This window comes from Vitis vinifera, chromosome 4 (genome assembly GCF_030704535.1).
Source record: "Vitis vinifera cultivar Pinot Noir 40024 chromosome 4, ASM3070453v1".
In the NCBI taxonomy this organism is placed as follows: Eukaryota; Viridiplantae; Streptophyta; class Magnoliopsida; order Vitales; family Vitaceae; genus Vitis; species Vitis vinifera.
In genome coordinates this window covers 3,382,761-3,404,488 of record NC_081808.1, presented here as the reverse complement: position 1 = coordinate 3,404,488, position 21,728 = coordinate 3,382,761, and the positions used below count along the sequence as shown (strand labels likewise).

The 21,728-nt window shown below is 29.8% G+C and overlaps 2 protein-coding genes and 1 long non-coding RNA gene across 3 annotated transcripts; 1 reads left to right on the top strand and 2 right to left on the bottom strand.

Moving 5' to 3' along the window:
• Positions 1-8,503: 8,503 nt before the first annotated feature.
• Positions 8,504-10,054, bottom strand: LOC100254233 (BURP domain-containing protein 3). Its single transcript, XM_002284344.5, has 3 exons — positions 9,942-10,054; positions 9,672-9,777; positions 8,504-9,458 (listed from the first exon to the last, which is right to left on the bottom strand). Exons 1-3 carry the CDS (start codon positions 9,978-9,980, stop codon positions 8,716-8,718), a joined length of 888 nt encoding a protein of 295 aa, XP_002284380.1. The 5' UTR covers positions 9,981-10,054; the 3' UTR covers positions 8,504-8,715.
• Positions 10,055-15,644: 5,590 nt separating this feature from the next.
• Positions 15,645-16,724, top strand: LOC100852666 (uncharacterized). The gene is made up of 2 exons (XR_139773.4): positions 15,645-16,093; positions 16,371-16,724. It is a non-coding gene; the product is annotated as an uncharacterized LOC100852666 (long non-coding RNA).
• A 3,541-nt stretch (positions 16,725-20,265) lies between these two features.
• Positions 20,266-21,618, bottom strand: LOC100259346 (BURP domain protein RD22). The gene is made up of 3 exons (XM_002284332.5): positions 21,502-21,618; positions 21,298-21,403; positions 20,266-21,185 (listed from the first exon to the last, which is right to left on the bottom strand). The coding sequence occupies exons 1-3, from the start codon at positions 21,541-21,543 to the stop codon at positions 20,440-20,442; spliced, it is 894 nt and encodes a 297-aa protein (XP_002284368.1). The 5' UTR covers positions 21,544-21,618; the 3' UTR covers positions 20,266-20,439.
• Between the last annotated feature and the right edge of the window lie 110 nt (positions 21,619-21,728).

Sequence of the window (21,728 nt, the reverse complement as noted above, 5' to 3'; positions counted from 1 at the left end):
ACAAACCAGGCTGCAAGTGATCCTTCACATCTTTGGGCATGGGAGTGTGAGGCAAAACCAACTTCTAGTAACCCTCAGAAGGTAGAAAAACATGGCTTACTAACTCTCAAAAGGTAAATAAGCATGGCTTACTACCACCACCACCTGCAATTAAGTTGCATTAATCACAATAACACAATTGAAAGACTATTTGATTGACAATATTCATAACAAAAATGAAGAAGAAAAAAATGTGGACTTACTAAAAAAAAAGCCAGAATGGAAAATGTTGGGATTTTGTTTCTCTTGGATTTTCGGTAACAAATCAAAGACATGATTCGGAATGTGGTCCACATTCATTCTATCAATTTAGGAACAAGGATTAACGTTTGAAACCACGTTCGCATCACTACCCCATGTTTTGTGCATGCTCGAAGCAGACTCAATGATGGAAAGAATCTTTAAAAAGGGGCAGAGCACTAAAAGAGTAGGGTTTCCTAAGCCTTCAATCTCTTTCAGTCTTAAAAAACACCATCTAAGTGGAGGTCGAGAAAGGTTTAAAAGCACCTGAAACCGGAAAATTTAAAGACACATTTTTTAACCTGTAAGAATGGCAATGACGGGAGGTACGTTTTCGATCTATTTTCAATTCCACTTATGATCTAATTGCCATTTAAGGATTGTTATGAGCATGTTTAGATTATTTATGTCCATCAGTTGGTATCAGAGCAATGTATGTTTCTATCTTGTTCATTTTACAATCTGCGTTTTTCAATAAATAAAAAAATACAGTGAGTTTTGGTATTTTGGAGTTTATGGTTTTTAGAAGTTTTTTATTAAAAATATAGTTAGAAATCATTAGGAGATTATATTTCTAACATTTCAATGTTTTAAATCGTCAATCTGGTGTTTGGAATACCTGGAAATCATCGGGTTTCATTTCGGGTCGCAAATGGGTCAAACAGACCTGGTTAAAAGTAGAAGACAACTACATGGGCTTATATTTTTTAAGGTAAATAAGAAAGAAATAAGTAAAATAAAAATAAGAAAATGGGTAGTAGCCCAATTGGTCTTAGCCTTGCCTTTCCCCAATCACTACCCAGGTTAGACTCCTTAAGATCTTTTAATTTATGGATATTTTATATGCTAAATTATTTATTTTTGTTATTTGTATGTATACTTTTATGGTTTATTATGCATACAACATTAAGTTAAAATAATTTTGCACATTAAATTGATTCTTTAATTATGCAAGGCTCTTTATGGATTTAATTTTCGATATTTATGTACTTATAATATTTATTTCATAATTTTGTGTGTATGATTTATTGTTTTATTACATGCAATATTGAGTTGAATAATATTAGTACATTGATATTGACTTTTGTGTACACATTGCTTATGGTTTCATGTAATTTATATAAGTTTTTCTTGTGAATTAATTAAATGTCAAGTGATCCATATAATTGTAATTAATTAAAGAGTAGTCACAACATCTTTAATTATGCAAAATTATATATTAAGTGTTTTAGAATCACATATAAAAAAAATGACATTACGGGTAATTAATTATATTTGATATAATAAAATTTTATCCCATAGGAATTTTTAATTATATTTGTATGATTAATTAGGATGGAATATAAAATTATATTTCTTAATTACCCATAGAAATTAGGAAATGAAACATAATTTGATGGTTTTATATGGATCTAATTGAATTAGAACTTTAGCCTACACGCAAGTTTTATGTCACTATATTCATAATTTTGGAACATGAGTTACATTGGTAAAACATGATATATGGTTATTAGTCTCAATTTTGAATTATAAGCATATATGTTTAATTTTTGTGCAGTCATGCAACCTGCAAATTTCTCTAATACAAAATGTGACATTCCCGAATTGAAAGTTAATAACTATAAGGTTTGGAATGAGAGAATTCTCCTTCATTTAGGATACATAAAGACAAGCCAACTATTACTGACACCAACACTACAACCGAAAAGGCTCTTTATGAAGAATGGGAGTGATTAAATCGCCTTAGTCTAATGTTCATAAAGACTAAAATCTCTAATGGTATTTGTGGTTCTGTCGATCAACATGACAATGTCAAGGCATTACCGAAGGTTATTGATGAGTAATTTGTGACTTCAGATAAGGCACTTGCCAGCACCTTGATAATGAAGTTTTCATCCTTAAGGCTCACCGATGTGAGTGGTGTGTGAGAGCACATAATGCAGATGAGGGACATTGTGGCACAATTGAAGACACTTGAGGTTGAAATGTTTGACTCCTTCCTTGTGCGCTATATTTTGAACACTCTTTCACAATAATATGGACATTTCAAAATCTCCTACAACACACACAAGAATAAGTGGTCAATTAATGAGCTTATGACCTTGTGTGTTCAAGAGGATGGGAAGACTAAAAAATGGAATTGGGTGAGAGTGCATTAATGGAAATGGAAGGAAAGGATCATAATCAGACTAAAAAGAAAGGAAAAGATAAAATATTGCCCCAATGTGGAATTAAGAAGGCCAATAGATGCCTTTTCTACAAGAAAAATGGGTATATGAAGAAGGGTTGCACCAAATTCTAGAAATGGCTTGAGAAGAAAAATAAACCAATCTCATTTATTTGTTATGAGTCTAAGATTAGAGATCATACATTCAGATATTTTTTGTCCAAGCATAGACGCGTATGGTCTGAAATATTTTATCTCCTTCATATATGATTACTCATGATGCATTTCATATATGATTACTCATGATACATGTATATCTACTTGCTTCATAACAAGAATGAAGCATTGGGTGCCTTTAAAGTTTTTAAGGCTGAAGTAGAGAAACAATGCAGAAAGAAAATAAAGATTGTGAGAACGGATAGAGGTGGAGAATATTATGGTAGATACACCGAGGATGGACAAACACTTGGTCCCTTTGCAAAGTTTCTTCAAGAGCATGGGATAGTTGCTCAATACACCATGTCTGGTTCCCCAGACCAGAATGGTGTGGCTGAAAAAAGAAACTAAACATTAATGGACATGGTTAAGAGTATGTGTAGCAACTCCAAGCTTCTTGAATCCTTGTGGACTGAAGCTCTTACAATGGCAGTGTATATATTGAATCGAGTTCCAACAAAGGTTGTGCCCAAGACGCCATTTGAATTATGGAAATATTGGAAACCGAGTTTGCAATATATATGTGTTTGGGGATGCCCGTTTAAAGTAAGAGTTTACAACCTACAAGAGAATAAATAGACCCAAGGACCATTAGTGCATATTTCATTGGATATGCCGAAAATTCTAAAGGGTATAGATTCTACTGTCCATCTCACAACACTAGGATTGTGGAGTCAAGAAATGCTAAGTTTCTTAAGAATGACTTGATTAGTGGGAGCGATCAATTTTAGGACATTGTTTCTGGAAAAGATCATATTGATGCTCAACCATCCACTTCAAGTGATAGATTCATTGTTATTCACAACACCCCTCAAGTTTAAACAAGTAACAGACAACCTATCATTGAAGTTCCAGAAATTGCTGATGACAATCCAATAGATCAAGTTGTTCAAGATTCACTAGAAATTGTTGAACAACCAGTTGAGCAACATGATTCTCAAGAAAATATTGATACAACATTAAGGATATCTACCAGAGTAAGAAAAACAACAATACCTAGTGATTATATTGTGTATCTGCAAAAATCGGACTACAACATTGGAGCTTAAAATGATCCTGAAACGTTTTCACAAGCCATAAGTTGCAAAGAGTCAAATTTATGGTATGATGCTATGAAATATAAGATGAATTATATGGCATCTAACAGAGTCCATAATCTTGTTGAGCTGCCTAATGGTGCAAAAGTCATTTGATATAAATGGGTCTTCAAGACAAAGAATGATTCATTAGGCAACATTGAAAGGTATAAAGCAAGACTTGTTGCTAAAGAATTCACTCAAAATGAAGGAATTGACTACAAGGAGACTTTTTTTCCTGTATCTAAGAAAGATTCTCTTCATATCATTATGACATTAGTTGCACATTTTGACATAGAGTTGCAACAAATGGATGTGAAAATAACATTTCTCAATGGAAATCTAGAAGAAAAGGTTTACATGAAACAACCAGAAGGATTTTCCTCTAGTGGAGGTGAGCATCTGGTATGCAAGCTTAAGAAATCCATATATGGATTGAAACAAGCATCCCGTCAGTGGTATTTGAAGTTTCATGATGTTATTTCTTCATTTGGTTTCGTGGAGAACATTATGGATCAATGTATATATCATAAAGTAAGTGGGAGTAAGATTTGTTTCCTTGTTCTGTATGTATATGACATTTTACTTGCAACCAATGATAAGGGTTTGCTACATGAGGTGAAACAATTTCTCTTTGAAAACTTTGACATGAAGGATATGGGTGATACGACTTATGTCATTAGCATTAAGATACATAGAGACAGATTTCGAGGCCTTTTGGGTTTGTCTCAAAAGACCTGTATCAACAAAGTTTTATAGAGATTTCGGATGAAGGATTTTTCACCTAGTATAGCTCCCATTGTGAAGGGCAATAGGTTCAATTTAGACCAATGCCCGAAGAATGATCTTGAGCGGGAACAAATGAAGAACATTCCTTATGCTTCTACTATTGGAAGCTTGATCTATGCTCAGGTCTGCACAAGACTTGACATTACATTTGCTGTTGGGATGTTAGGAAGATATCAGAGTAATCCAGGTATAGACCATTAGAAAATTGCAAAGAAAGTGATGAGGTATCTTCAGGGGACCAAAGACTACATGTTTATGTATAGATGGACTGATAATTTAGAAGTGATTGGCTACTTTGATTCGAACCACGTTGGTTGCATTGATTTGCAAAAATCAACTTTAGGATATGTCTTTATGCTAGCCGATGGAGCTGTTTCTTGGAGAAGTGCAAAACAGACTTTGATTGCAACCTCCACTATGGAGGTTGAGTTCGTGTCTTGTTTTGAGGCTACCTCACATGGTGTATGGTTAAAGAGTTTCATTTTTAGGCTTAGAGTTGTGGATTCAATTTCTAGGTCATTGAAGATATATTGTGACAATTCAACTGCAGTTTTTATGACTAAGAACAACAGAAGCAATAGTCGAAACAAGCACATCGACATCAAGTATTTAGCCATAAGAGAACGTGTTAAAGAGAAAACAGTGGTTATTGAACACGTTAGCACTGAATTGATGATTACTGATCCTTTGACTAAAGGCATGCCACCGTTGAAATTTAAGGATCATGTAGATAGATTGGGACTTGGTTCCTTCATGTGATTTTCATTGTAAGAACGAATGTTATTTTCAATAAAACTCTATTTGTGATATTTTCTCATATTTGATTTTCTTTGTGTACACTTTATTCATTTATTGAGAAATATCATTAATGTTTGGACCTAGAATAAACATAGGGTTTATTCATTAACTTATATGGGCTAATTTTTGAGAGACATGATGCATTGTGATACATGGAAGATAATACTCGATTTTAGAGGACCTATCACCATGATTCATGTGTTTTGTTTCTTGTTATGGTGAATGATGGAATATATGGACCAAGTGGGAGAATGTTGGGATTTTGTTTCTCCTGGATCTTCGATAACAAACCGAAGACATGATTCGGAATGTGGTCCACATTCATTCCATCAATTTAGGAATGAGGATTAACGTTCGAAACCACGTTCGCATCACTACTCCATGTTTTGTGCATGCTCGAAGCAGACTCGGTGATGGAAAAAGTCTTTAAAAAAGGGCAGAGAACTAAAGGGTAGGGTTCCCTAAGCCTTCAATCTCTTTTAGTCTTAAAAAACACCATCTAAGTGGAGGTTGAGAAAGGTTTAAAAGCACCTGAAACCTAAAAAATTGAAGACACATTTTTTAAACTGTAAAAATGGCAATGGCGGGAGATACGTTTTTTTATCTGTTTTCAATTCCACTTATGATTTAATTGTTATTTAAGGATTGCTATGAGCATGTTTAGATTATTTATGTGCATTAGGAAGAGGACGAAGGAACTCCATTAATGGTAAAAGCTCATAAACTGAGACAAGAAGCTTGCAAGTTGCATGGAAAGAAGTCAGGTGTGTTGGTTTCTATGTATATGGATTTCTTGGATATTTTGGGACCTACTTAAACAAATATTGAAAAAATGATTTTTCTTGTATTTGATTTTATTATAAAAAAATTAAAATTAAATATAATTAAAATTAGTTCAAACATTATTTATTTTTAAATTATTTAATCTTCATAGGTAAAAATAATTCAAATAAATTTTTTTTAAAAAAACATACAAAAATAAATAAATTTTTTTATTTACCTTTTCCTTTTCTTTTGCTGTGGCAAAAAAATTCTATACTGGCGTGGTGATGAATGCCTTGTTTTATCATTTGGTTCTCCCACTTGTGCAATCAAAGCCATGCCTTCTAGGTTTTGTATTATTTGTAGGGTGGGTGTACAAGCACCAGCTCCGTCACTGCCTTTACCTAAAGTGACTTTATGACCACCTTTACAATTAATTAAACTTTTCTTTAAATTATGAAGAAGCGCCGCCGCCGGCTGTCTGCCCATAAATTATCACCACGTGGGAGTTGTCGATAAGATCGGATTTTTTATAATTATACAGTGAATTTAAAATTAAAGGTTTTGCATTATTTGTAGGGTGTGTCCATGCACCAGCTCCGTCACCGCCTTTACCTAAAGTGACTTCATGGCCACCTTTACAATTAATTAAACTTTTCTTTAAATTATCACAGCCGCCGGCTGTTTGCCCATAAATTAAAAAATATAGTACATTAAAAAATATTTTCAGATCTACAACATTTGCCATTTTAAAAGGTCTCTTCAAAAACATCTTTCATTATTTTGATATCAATTATACATGTTTCAAAAAATTAAATTTGCATTAAAGATTTCTCTTCGATAGACACTTTTTATAATTTTTATATCAATGACATACATTAAAAAAATTTTAAATTTATATTAAAAATATATCTTCAAAAGACACATTTTATAATTCTATAAAATCGAATTTATAATAAAAGTATATCTTTAAGAGACATTTTTCACAATTTTCATATAAGTTACATAGTAAAAAAAATTGAATTTATACTAAAAATATCTCCTTAAGAGAAATCTTTTATAATTTTATAAAATTAAATTTATATTAAAAATGTTTCTTAAAGAGACACCTTCAACGATTTTCATATCAATTACCTATTAAAATAATTAAATTTATATTAAAAATATCTCTTCAAAAAACATATTTCACAATTGCACAAAATTAAATTTATATTAAACGATTTCCCTTCAAGAGATACTTTTAGTATAAATTTAGTTTTTTCGATAGGTGACTAATATAAAAATTGTAGAAGGTGCTTCTTCAAAAGACACATTTAGTGTAAATTCAATTTTGTAGAATTATAGAGATGTCTTCAATGTAAATTCAATTTCTTTTTCATTGTATAATATGAAAATTGTGGAAGATGTCTCATCAAGAGACACGTTTAGTATAAATTTGATTTTATGACATTGTGGAAAGAATTTTTTTTTAGTATAATTTTTTTTTTTTAACATGTATGACTAATAAAAAAAATTATAAAATGGTATATTTTGAAAAGACAGCTTTAGCATAATAAATTCAATTTTATAGAATTATGGAAAAGTGTCTTTTGAAGAGATACTTTTAGTATAAATGCAATTCTATGAAATTATGAAAAATATCTCTTCAAGAGACATCTTTAGCATAAATTCAATTTTGTGGAATTATCGAGACACTTTGAATGTAAATTCAATTTTTTTTCACCGTGTGACTAATATGAAAATTGTAAAAGGTGTCTCTTTAAATACACCTCTAGTATTAATTCGATTTTATGACATTGTAGAAATAATATTTTTTTTAGTATAAATTTATTTATTTTTATTTTTAACATGTATGACTAATAAAAAAATTATAAAAATGTGTCTTTTTGAAGAGACAACTTTAGCATAATAAATTCAATTTTATGGAATTATGAAAAAATGTATTTTGAAGAGACATTTTTAATATAAATTCAATTTTATGATATTATGAAAAATGTCTTTTCAAAAGACATAAATTCAAAAAAATTTTAACATGTTAATACGAATAATATGGAAGATGTCTTTTCAAGAAACACCTTTTAAAATGACAAAAAGTGTTGTAGATTTATCAATAGTTTTGTAACTACTATATTTTAAGAATTTTTTTTTTTCAAACTACCATTTTTTAAGAATTATTTTTTAAACTAGGTGTAGAAGTTAAAAAAAAAAACCCGATAAGATCTTTGTTGAAGTAAAATAGGGATTTATGAAGAAAAAAATAGTAATAATAATTTTTAAAATGGAATATTTGGTTAAAACGGTTGAAATTATTTTAAAAATTAAGGTTTAATAAAAATTACTAATTCAAATTTTAAAATTAATTTTTAAAAATATAAATAAGTTTACAATATATATACACTAGGATAATTCATACTCATTCATTAATTATTGAATATTATTCCACACAACAATATTTACAATATTCCTTAAATCAACCGGGAAAGATTGATGAATAGCATTCCACACTACATTCTTCTCAAATTAACCTGCATTTATTCAAACCACACCATTGATACTAGAAACGACTATTACATGGAACAATGCAACTGGGCTTGAGGATTAAATATTTCCGTTGATTTCATGATCAGGCTATTTTGGAATCCAGACCATGGCATTGTTGTGAACGAAATGGCAGATAGGGACTGTTCCTGGCTTAACATTGAGCACTTTGAAGGCCACATGTTTTGGGTGCCAAGCTGATGTATCACTATGACAAGCTGCCATGGCTTTAGCTTTGCTTCCATCAGCACCCACCAACGGAATCATGTAAGTCCGTGTCTTAGTGAATGTATGGCAGTAGAAAACAGCATATGGGTAGTTCATCTTATGGCACACTACTGATTTGTCTGCAACCCTCTTCATCCCCACTCCAAACTCATACTCCTGGCTCCCCGTTTTGACCTCATTCGTCAGCACATTCACATTCCTTCCAAGCTTTGAAGTGCTGAAATGGATTAGGGACTGTAATGATGTTGCACAGTACCTGGCTTCTCCTTCCATGGCAGGCTCCTCACATTCCTCTAGCTCCTTCTTTATTATCTCGGCTTCTGCGGAGTTTTCTTTCAGGGAAAACCGGTTCAAGATTTCGGGTAGCTTGTTGGATGAAAAGGGCATGGATTCAGCAACTTGATGAGGCAAGAAAACAGCTCCATTTGTAGTTGTGGCCAAGTTCAGCTTCATTTTTTTACCTGGATGCAGGTCTGTTTCCAAGAAGAAGTTACCTATTTTTGAGTCATCTACTTGAGCCTCTTCTCCGGCGGGTTGAGAGAATTTATCGAAATGAATGTGAACAGTACAAGATGCAGTAGAAGCATCGACAGAACTTAGACCTTCTGTTGAATTTGCAAGTTCAGCAATTACAAAGAAAAGTTAGAAATGTTAATCTAGACAAATATTTTTCAAGAAATAAAGCAAATTAATGGTTATGAAGAACAATCTTGATGATATATATGACAGTTTCCCTGCAGTTTAATTCTATGATAGGAGACCATAAGAATCAGTAAAAGATGTTGCAGAAAGTAGGGTAGAGATTTAATGAAACTAACTGGACTGCAACAGATCTCGTATAGCTTTAGGCATGGGAGTGTGAGGCAAAGCCAACTTCCAGTAATCCTCATCAGGTTGAGAAGCATGGATTACTACCACCATCACCTGCATGCATGCCACCAAGTTCCATTACAAGAAGATAATTAAACTAGCACATGAGTGTCCTAAAGATCTCTTCTCAAGAACAGGTTTTTGTTTTTTAAACAGAAAAATTATGACTTGTTCCCAAAACATTTTTGTGAAAAAATGAAGAATTAATCTGGACTCACAGAAAGAAAAGCCAGAAAGGGAAAGGAACGAAACTCCATTACAGCTGAGAAACTTAAACAGAAAGCTAAGCTATGAGAAGGTATGCTTGGATGGAAAGAACTGAACCGAGCTTCTTGCTATTTATAGAGGTTAGTGGGACTATTTTGGCAATGAGGGTGAGTGGCATTAAGAGAAGGGACATAAACAATTTTATCGCCAATCATGTGACCCCTCAACGACAACAACCACTGCTTGACTGCTCTTACTTTCACGAATAAAAACAACAAAGCAGTCAATTTATGTTTTCGTTTAAGAATGAAAATAATATGTTTTTATATGTATATAATTTATTAAATATTATCTTCAAATATTTATAAAAATAATGTATGTTGCACAAAGGATGTAGAGGGTCGTCCTCTCCCCTAAGCGCCTGATTAGCTCAAGAGTATTGGAGTATTGGAAAAGAAGTGAAGCTTGACCAAACAAGATAAAATCTTGATTAGAATATTAGAGTATGACATTTTCATATAATATTATCATATTAAAAAATTAATTAATATTTGATACAAATGAAAAGCATTTTTTGCAGTGGTTTTGATAACATTTTATTCAATAAAAAAATTGAAAAAAATATTTTTCAAATAATTCTTTAATGCTTATTTTTCACTGTATTAAATTTCTATCTTAATCATCAAATATACATAAAATTTAATAAATAATTCTTCAAATATTTTAATTATTATTCACAGTTTAATTTAATTAAGAAAATAAGACAAAATGAAAACTAGCAAAAGTGACCATGAAAATTGACAAAAACCTAACAAATTAAATTATTGTTTGTGTCGGCGGCACCAAGACTTTATTTCATGGCCACTCTGGCATTGATGGAATGATGGGCACCAATAGTAGGTTCAATGAATCATTTCTATTCTATTTACTTTGAAAAAAAAAATTAAAATTAACAAAATCTATAGACGATAATTCCATGTTTATATTTTTATTTAAAAATTAACAAAATAAGTGTCCTAGAATATATTTCCTATTTTTGTTTTTTTTTAAATTAATCAAATTTTGCATAAAAATTAAAACTTTTTATACAAAAAGTATACATTATATATTTTAAATATTTAAAATTGATTTTAAAATTTTAAAACTTAAAATAGTAAAAAAAAAAATTGAATACTTCATTTTTTATACACTATTTCAAATACGGAGGAAAAGTAAATAAAAAAAGGAAAAAATGAAAAAATATAAATATATATATATATATATATATATATATATATATAAATATAGTTAAATAATTATTATAATATTTAATTTTTTAAGTAATTCATTACTAATATTTTTACAAATATTTTGATTAAAAAAATATTGGTTGAGGACACGAGAACTTGTAATCACAATAATGGGTAACATGAAGGGCACTATCACTTATTTTCAAGAATAATTAATTAATTAAAAAATAAAAAAATAAATTGATTTAAAAATTAAACAAAATACAAATAAAAAAATTAAATAAGAAAAAAATATGAAAATAAAAATAAAAAAAATAAATTTAAATACAATAAATTTAAAAAATAAAATATAAATAAGATATTAAATACAATTAATGCAGTAAAAGAAGAATTTTTCAAGAGTACTCCAGATTTCAGAAGCGGAAGTGAGATCGATGATTTGCGACATTACATTCTCAACGAGAGATGAATAAATCCAACACATGACAAAACGACAATGTCGTTGCCAGATCTAAAAATCTGGGTTTGTACTTTCAGAATTCTCAAGAAAAATTGGAGGAGAAGGTTGTGAACCATCGACCATCTCCTTGAGTCCATTAACGATTACAATATTCAGCATTTGAGTACACAATAGAAGACAATTTGAGTGATCAAGCCTGATGATGAATGCTTGATTCAGAGACGACATTATCGGAGTTGTATTTGGGCTTGAACTGGTACTATTTTGGTGAGAACGAGCAAGTGTAGAGGAAGAGAAATCTTCACCTTGATCATGTTATCATTTTTATTTGGGTGGTACTTTTAGGAAAAAATAAATAAATACTAAAAGAAAGGGTTTTGATTTCATTATAAAAAATTATATAAAAAAAATCAAATATAATTAAAATTAATTAAAAAATTATTTATTTTAAAATTATTTAATATTTATATAATAAATAATAATAAATTAAATTAATTTAAAGACACATATAAAAATAATTTATTAATTTAAATTTTATTATTTTTATTTTTTTCACTTACTCTTTCCTTCTATAATTTTTTAAACATAGCTTTAAGAAAATTGAGAAGATTATCTGCAGTCGGCGGCACTGATAATTTATTTCTTATGATCATATTTAATACCATAAAGAAGAAAAAAGTATTAAAAAAAAAAAATTGGCGTGGTGATAAATGCCTTATTTTATTATTTTGGCTCAATCATTGCCTTTTACGTAAAGAGTGACTGAATGGGCGACCTTTACAATTAATTAAACTTTTCCTTAAATTATCACCAAGTGCCGCCGCAGCCTGCAAGCCCATGCCCATGAATTATCGCCACGTGAGAGTTATCTACAACGATCACGATAAGATCTTTGTTGAAGTAAAATGGAGATTTTTTGAAAGAAAAAAAAAATTACAGTAATTTTAAAAATATTATTAAGGTATGATGCTTTTATAACTATTTTCAAATTTAATTTTTATAATATTAATTGAAAATTATCTTTTAAATAAATATTTTCAATTTAAATATGAAAATTATCTTTTTTCTCTAAATTGAAATTATCATTTTAAAAATATTAAAAATAACTTCAAATATCATATTCTAAAATTTTATCACCTATCATGTTGACCCTCAAGCTCCACTGCAACACAGCAATCAATTTATGTTTTATAAAGTGTCTATTTGTATAAAAATGATAATAATATATTTTTGGATTCCACACATATGTATATAATTTACTAAATAATTCTTAATTTAATAAATAATTTTTAAAATCTTTTTATTATTATTCACAATTTAATTTAATTAGGAAAAAAAAAAGACAAAATAAGAATGGACAAAAGCTAGCTAGCAAAAGTGATAAGCAAAACAAAGATTGTCTGTATCAGGCGATGCCAAGAATTTATTTCATGGTCATGCTGGCACTCATTATTGATGAATTGATCGGCACCAATAATTGGGTTCAATGATTCATTCCTAGTCTATTTACTTTGAAAAAACAATTAAAATAAAAAAAATCTAGGATAATTTATTTATTTTATTTAAAAATCAAATATAAAAAATTATTTTTTTAAATACTCTAAACACAAAAAATAATTATAATTTTTAAATAATTATTACAATATTTATTTATTTTTAAGTAATTCATTACTAACATGTTTACAAATATTTTGATTAAAAAAATATTTGTTGAAGATGCAAGGAAAATTGTGATCACAATAATGGATGACATGAAAGGCACCGTCACTTATTTTCTAGAATAATTAATTAATTAATTAATAATTAAAAATAAATATCTTAAGGCTATGTGGCTATATTTGATTCCAAAAAAGATATACATATATACGAGCAAACAAGCCTGGGTTTGATGTAGAAGTGGGGTACACCCAAAAGGATATAAAATCCATATATGAACACACACCAAATGGGAATATGTCATTCTCAATTTATGGATAAGTAAAATTGGTTACAAATTCTTGATTTGTCCATCTTTCCGTCTCCATTGTCCCCACCTTCTCTTCACTCTTAAATTCTTAATACAAATTTATATATGTTTTCCCTTTCTCTCTCTCCATAATTCTTATACTCCTGATAGATTTCATTAATTTTGATTACATTTGAAAAAGTTTACCCTTCTATTTTATTTTCCTTCAAAAGCATTTTTTCCCTCTTATTTCTTTTTATCCATTTTAATTGTTGTACTCTCACTCTTTCAAGAAAACCTAAGATAATTTTGGCATATTTGGTTTCTGTTTTCAAGAACTATTTTCTGTTCTTAAAAACAAAAAACATGTTTTCAGTGTTTTTTCACTATTCAAAGAATAAATTATTTTTCTTGTTTTTTTTTTTTAGCTGCTTTTTGTGTTTGCACAAAAGTGAGCTCCACCCAACCACCACACCCCCACCCGCAAACTCTTTCTTCTTTCTTAAATTATTGAAATTAAGGATCTGTTCGGTTGTTGTTTTTTAAAACTGTTTTGGAAAACAATTTTCAAGAACATTTTTTGGTGTTTTTAGAAGAAAAAAAAATTGTGTTTGGGAATTGAATTTTGAAAAACAATTTTTGTTCTCAAAAAAAAAAAAAAACATGTTTGGTTGAGTTAATAAAAAAAGTTTTTTAAAACAAGTAAAATAAAAAACATGTTTGGAAGATGTTGTTTTTTTCTTTTCCAATTAATAAAATGTTTTCTTCAAGTAACTTTATATTATAAATTTATAAATAATTTTTAAATACACAGTTCATTTAAATTAAAAAAAAAATATTTATTTTATTAATTTTAAAATAAAAATATATTTTATATTTTTTTAAAATAAATCAAACATAAAATCATTTTTATTAACATTTCTTTTCTTGATTTAATCTTTAATTTTATTATAAATTATAGTATATTTTTTATTAAGCTGAGTTAAAAATTTTTAAAAAGAATTAATATAATTTTTACAACTAATTTTCAACTAACAAGCTTGTAAATAAAATAAATAGGACATGAAAATAAATGTAAGGAAGGAGATGGTCACTTTCCATAGTTCGAGATGTCTTTTCATAAAAAATTTTAATGACGAATTTATCCTTAGTGTATTTCTATCTTCTTATAGTTTAAGGTTTCGTTAAAGAGAGTAAAAATTATGTATGTAATATCAATGGTAAAAAGAATAAGAACGTTTTATTACAACTTTTCATCATTACTTTGATTACTATATTCTTGAAGATTTATACACTTTATAAATGTGGGGATTTCTTCCTTTATACCTCTCAATCCTCCATTATATTACATTCTTATATATCGAGGGGAAAGAAGAAAGTTGTTTGAAAAGAATTGAAACTTGACAAGTAGAAGGATAAAATCTTGACCAGAAGAAGAAAAATATATTAAGGCATCACATTGGACTTTCAACACACCACATTTGGCTATTGGAGTACATCATTTTCATACAATATTATAGTATTCAAAAATAATAATAATATTTGATATAAATGAAAAGTATTTTTCCAATGATTTCAATAACATTTTATTTAATAAAAAAATTTGAAAAAAAAAATCTATTTCAAATAATTCTTTAATGGCTATTTTCCCCCAATTTTATTAAATTTATATCTTAGTCATCAAATATATGTAAAATTTAACATAATGTCATAAAATCAAATTTATACTAAAGGTGTCTCTTGAAGAGACATCTTCAACAATTTTCATATTAGTCACGTGGAAAAAAATTGAATTTACATTGAAGGCATCTCTATAATTCAACAAAATTGAATTTACACTAAGGTGACATTTGTTTTTTTGGTTTTTTGATAAAAATAATTTACTTTCAAAATTTAAGTTGTTTGTTTTTCTAGTTTTTGATGACTTATTTTATTTTTGCTATTATTTATTTATTTATTATTTATTTATAGGGCTTATTTTGATTGTATTTATTTGGGCTCATTCCATTTTAATTTTAGCCCAACCTAGGTCCAACCTAGGCCCAACTTTCCATACCCAAATGTGAGAACTAATCCTAACCATTTTTTTTCCTTTTTAATCTCCACCAACTATTTCAAAAGTCAAACCCTAAAAGCCCATTTTTCCCCATTCTACCGCCCCCTCACAGCCTCCATCCTTTCTCATTCTTCTTCTCTTATTTTCCTTTCTTTTTCTTTTCCTTTTTTTTTTCTTTCCATTTCTTCTTTCTTCATTTCTTCATCGACTCCACCACCGCCAAGTTGTCATCGGCGGTGCTACTATTCGCACCACTTCCAATCGTCATCCCCCTCACTCTCCGACTATATATTCCCTATTTTTATCTCTTTTAAGTTTTTATTTTATTATTTTATTTTATTTATTTATATTTATCTTTGTTTTTTCTTCTTCTTTTATTTTCTTTTATGCACTGCCACAAGCGTGCCTCTGTCTTCATTGTCACTCCCCATGACCATCAATTGTTGCATCTCTATTCGTGGGTTAGGAGATAGGTAAGATTTCATTTACTTATTTTTTTTTTTTATTATTTCATTTTATTTTAATTTTCTCATTTGTTTTTATTTTTATTTTTGTCTTTGGCTTGATGTTATGAGATTAGGGCCTAATTGATATGGATTTTGGGCTCATATGTTATTGGTGATTGAAATTTGGGCCTATTATATTAGTTAGATTTGGGTTGATGTATTTATTAAATCTTGTATTGGGCCTGACCCTTTTTGCTAATACATGATTGTGGCTTTTTTTTTTTTTTTTTTTTTGGTTGCTAAGAGCGGGAATAGAGGTGTAGCATTAGTTGGAGGCAAGGCATGAGCATGAGCAGAAAGTTGGTGAACCTGATTTGGGGATAAAGGGACCATCTTGCAACCAAAGAAAGGGAGGAGGGAAGGACGGTTAAGGAGGACGACTCTTTGGATATTTCTAGAAAAACTCTATTTGTATTTTTTTGCTTTTTTTTTATGAGAGATTTGACATGTTTGTGGGTATTTCTAAGCTTTGTTGATGAAGTTGTGGAGAGGCATTAGATTTGGGATTGCACTGAAAATAATATCCTTTTAATTTCTCAAATATTATTTTCAAATATTTATAAAAATAATGTATAAAATATCATATTATGAACTTGAATCAGTCTTATTGTGTTACACAAAGGATGTCGAGGGTTGTCCTCCGTGTAATTTATATGTATAAAATATCATATTCTCTATGTTAAATAAAATGATGTAATTTCTAGAGAAGAACTTGATGTAGCTTATTAATTTTTTATTTGTAAAAGTTTTAAGTTGACCACAACTCATGATTTTTCCCTTCACATCGAAGGGTTTTCCTTGTAAAATTTGTATCTTGATTTTTGTGAATTATGTTAATTTATCTTACCCGTTTTATTCACTTGATATAGCTAGATTTACATATTTGTTTACATGAAAAGGGAAAAATCATTTATTTGTTTTGCTTAGATTTGTTTTTGTATTTGAATTATTTTGAAATAACTAGTTTTCCCAATAAATGGTATTGGAGAGTTTAGATATTTATGGATTTTATTTAGCTAATTAAATGGAGGATTTAGGTAACAATGGTAAGTAGAATAGGTGGTATCTCTTAATAAATCTTTCTCCCTCAATTCCTTTGAATGGTGACGTGCTTGAAAGATTTTGGATAGCAAAAGATGTTGCTTATGATTATCTGAATTTTTTTTTTTTTTTTTTTGGTTGCAAGGTATTTGTTGGAAGTCAAAGCAGTGTATTTTTGTCTAGTATAATCATGAAGAATTTGGGTATAGATTCTAAGACTTGGTCCACTAGAAAATCACCAAAAATAGAGATTTTGAATTTCTTGATGATCAAATCATTTCAAAATTTGGTAAGTTAGAAAAACCAAAATCTATTGATGATGAACTAGTTGACCCAAGTATAGTTCATCCATCAATACTGTGTCTTGATGATAAGAGAGATGTATAGGACAATCATAATGATGTCCCTCTAATGGATGATGAGCTCATAGATGAAGATGAGCAACTTGGTGAGAATCTTAGTTAAGAAGATCCGATAGCTAGATAGATTCTAGAAGATACTCCCTTATTTAGTATGCGATGATCACTAAGAAGAGAGCCAAAAACTTACCAAAAGGTATTATCATATGAAAAAAAGAAGAGTGATCAAATGTCATACAAGAAGAGATGAAATTTTTATAGGAAAACCACAATATATGACTTAATAAAACTACCTAGATGTAATAAAGCTTTAAAATTAAAACAAATGGTGTCAAACTAATCAGGTCATATAGGTTCAAATCATAGGAACCTTATGAGTTAACGAAGTGATTGATCATTAGGTATGTAGTAATGTTACTCCCTAGGAAAATGATGGTTGAAAAATGACCATGTGATGGGTGTGTGAAGGTTGAAGATGATTAGGCCTACTATAGGCCTTTGGATAAATCAAGGCTCAAGATAGGTATATTGTGTGCAATTTGTCAAGCTTCACTATGTACCTTCAAATGGTTAAATCTCAAGGTCAATGTGAACCACATAGATAGGATTAGTTTGACATCATTGGTAGCTACAAGCATATATATCATGTTAATTTACTTCTTTTGTTTTGTTTGCAATATTTTTTCACTTATCTAGTATGGTGGGATGTAATTAGTTAGACATACATATCTTATATAGTAGTGGAAGAACTATTTCCTTTATTTTTTTTGCTATGATGGAACTCATGATAAACATTGTCATATCATTTCCCAATACTATAAGCACATCATGTTTTCTTCTTTTGTTTTATTTGTAAGATTTTTTCACTCTCCTAGTGTCAATGGAACTTAATTATTTAGATATGCATATCTTGTATATAGTAGCTCTTAATCATTTCCTTTGTATATTAAAATATTAAGAGTTACTATATAAGACATGCGTGTCTAAATAATTAAGTTCCACCAACACTAGGAGAGTGAAAAAATATTCTTGCAAACTTGGGATATGATATGACAATGTTTGTCAAGGGTTTCATCACAACAAAAAGACAAAGGAAATAATACTTCCAGTGCTATATGTGATATGTGAGGAAAAAAAAATTATTATTTTAACTTATCTCTTAAATTCTTATTTTCTATTACTTTCTCTTATTTCTTGCCAACCAAATATGATATGCGAGAAAAAACTTATTTAAATTTGTAATTTTTTTTGGATTGAACTCTCTGCGTAGATAATTAAGGGAAAGACATTGCTTATTTAGTTCCAATGATATTTGATCATCTATTAATCAATAATGGAGACCTCATTTGATTAGTTGCATATAAGATTAAAATGAATCTTAGAAGATAAATCAGTGCATAATCAATGAATCGAGAAACTACAAAAAATTGGAATAATCTAATATATTGACTCTGAGATTTGAACCTAAAATGCCAAATTCAAGTATTTCCAAATCTAAATCTATCATTTGATTAGATTTAGACTTGTATTAACTTTAAACCACCTTGTTAAGATTAAAATCTAACATGTTTGTGTGGTTCCTCAAACTGATTTGAGAATTTTTCTAGAGATTTTCTTTTCATTTGACTAGTTTTAGTTAAAATCTTAATTTCTATATCTTTATTTGATTGAGCTCCATAATCACTTTTGGTTTTTAATTGTTTGATGATTAGAAAGATTATTGGTTCTATAGATGATAACCCAACCTACTATTGACCATATAAATCGATCCAAGCTACTATACAAAGTAAAGAACATTTTATACAAGTACAGAGATTAAGGGTCAAGTTAAATATATTGTTTACCTCAAACTCCCTTAGACTACCATGTGGATCAAGTAGTTTTCCCAACCCCATGTCCTCTCTCAAAAACCCTTAATCCCTTTGTAACATCAATTTCTATTCAAGACTTTACTGTCCTCTTATGTGGTTGGCTCTATATTCAGATTCTTATATTTTCTACTCAAAAGAAAAAGTCAATTAAGTAATTTTTGTTTGTTCTTATTCAAAATCAATGAAGTAGTTTTTGTTTGTTCTTATCGCATATCATGTTATATATGTACAAAATCTCTTATGTGACGGGAATAGATTTTTCATTTCTAGATATATCAAAATAATAAACACTCATGTGATGCATTTAATAAGTAAAAATAGAAGTTTTGATAAGAAAAAAATAAAATTCTACCTTTAATATAAGAGTTTCCCTTTTTTTTTTTTTAATGATTGATATTATTTAAAAATAAAAAGAAAAAAGAAAAAAATATATCAAGCCAACACTTGGAGAAAGCATCTTTGCACATTTTTTTCTCCCAACCTCGTTCATCTATATTTAATATTCTTTTTTTTAAAAAAAAAAACACTACTTTGAGAAAGCGTCTTTGCACTCTGTTTCCGTCAACCTCTTCTATATTTAATACTCTTTATTTATATATATAAGCACTCCTTTGAGAAAACATCTTTGCACTCCTCTTAAGATTTTTTGTCATGTCCAAATAGTTAGCAATGACTGCACATCTCTTCTCTCTTTACAAACTTTAGTTGAAGGAGGAATGCAAATGAAAGCCAAAGGTGAGGGCATAGGTAGGATTTGATGAGTGTAAAGTAGGGATAAAAATATAAGTAATCACGAATTAATGTATAGGTATTTCGATTTTATGGATTTATATGAGATATATCAATAAATATTGACACAAAATATCAGTAACCTAAAAAATCAATAAATATTGACACATTAATGAATAAATAGCATCAATTGCACAATACATGCATTAATCCTCAAACCTGCATTTATTCTAAGTTTTTAACCATTCATACTACAAACAGCTTTAAGATGGAACTGATAATGCAACTGGGCTTGAGGCTTTCAGCTTATCCCTTACTTTGGAATCCAGACCATGGCATTGTTGTGAAGGAAATGACAGATAGGGACCGTTCCTGGCTTAATTTTGAGCACTTGGAAGGCCACATGCTGTGGGTGCCAAGCTGACGTATCACTGTGACAAGCTGCCATGGCTTTAGCTTTGCTTCCATCATCACCCACCAATGGAATCATGTAAGTCCGTGTCTTAGCGAATGTATGGCAGTAGAAAACAGCATATGGGTAGTTCATCTTATGGCACACCACTGATTTGTCTGCAACCTTCTTCATTCTCACTCCAAATTCAAACTCTTGGCTTCCCATTCTAACCTCATTCGTCAGCACATTCACATTTCTTCCGAGCTTTGAAGTGCTAAAATCGATTAGGGACTCTAATGATGTTGCACAGAACCTAGATTCTCCATCCATGGCAGGCTCCTCACACTTTTCTATCTCCTTCTTCATCAGCTCAGCTTCTGCAGATTTTTCCTTCACTGAAAGCCGGTTCAAAATTTCGGGTAGCTTCTTAGATGAAAAAGGTATGGAGTCAGCAACTTGACGAGGCAAGAACATAGCTTCATTTGTAGTTTGTGGCAACTGCAGCACCATTTTTGTACCTGGGTGCAGATCTGTTTGCAAGAAGAAGTTACCTATATTTAAGCCATCTTGGGCCTGCTTTGCATGGAATGGTTGAGGGATTTTGTTGAACCCATAGTAAATCCCCAAACAAAAAGCAGCAGCAGAAGCATTGAAAGAAGTTACACCTTGAATTTGCAAATTTAGCAATGACAAAGAAAAATTATAAGCTTAATGTAAGATCGAATAACCTAAAAGAAAGGATGTTGCAACTGAGTCTAGAGATGTATTGAAACCAACCAGGCTGCAAGTGATCCTTCACAGCTTTGGGCATGGGAGTGTGAGGCAAAACCAACTTCCAGTAACCCTCAGAAGGTAGAGAAGCATGGCTTACTACCACCACCACCTGCAATTCAGTTGCATTAATCACAATAACACAACTGAAAGAATATTTGATTGACAATATTCATAACAAAAATGAAGAGGAAAAAGATGTGGACTTACTGAAAGAAAAGCCAGAATGGGAAGAGGACGAAGGAACTCCATTAATGGTAAAAGCTCAGAAACTCAGAAATTGAGACAAGAAGCTTGCAAGTTGCATGGAAAGCAGTGAAGTGTGTTGGTTTCTATATATAGAGATTTCTTGGATATTTTGGGAACTACTTAAACAAATGCTGAAAAAATGGTTTTCTCTTTCATTATAAAAAAAAAAATTAAAATCAAATATAATT

What these genes read in the sequence shown, in the direction of transcription:
- LOC100254233 (XM_002284344.5), bottom strand. Translation starts at nt 9,980, where the DNA reads ATGGAGTTTCGTTCCTTTCCCTTTCTGGCTTTTCTTTCT. An exon ending in CCTTTCTGGCTTTTCTTTCT is followed by an intron (nt 9,778 to 9,941) that starts GTGAGTCCAGAT and finishes GCATGCATGCAG; the next exon opens with GTGATGGTGGTAGTAATCCA. An exon ending in ACGAGATCTGTTGCAGTCCA is followed by an intron (nt 9,459 to 9,671) that starts GTTAGTTTCATT and finishes CAAATTCAACAG; the next exon opens with AAGGTCTAAGTTCTGTCGAT.
- LOC100259346 (XM_002284332.5), bottom strand. Translation starts at nt 21,543, where the DNA reads ATGGAGTTCCTTCGTCCTCTTCCCATTCTGGCTTTTCTTTCA. An exon ending in CCATTCTGGCTTTTCTTTCA is followed by an intron (nt 21,404 to 21,501) that starts GTAAGTCCACAT and finishes ACTGAATTGCAG; the next exon opens with GTGGTGGTGGTAGTAAGCCA. An exon ending in GAAGGATCACTTGCAGCCTG is followed by an intron (nt 21,186 to 21,297) that starts GTTGGTTTCAAT and finishes TGCAAATTCAAG; the next exon opens with GTGTAACTTCTTTCAATGCT.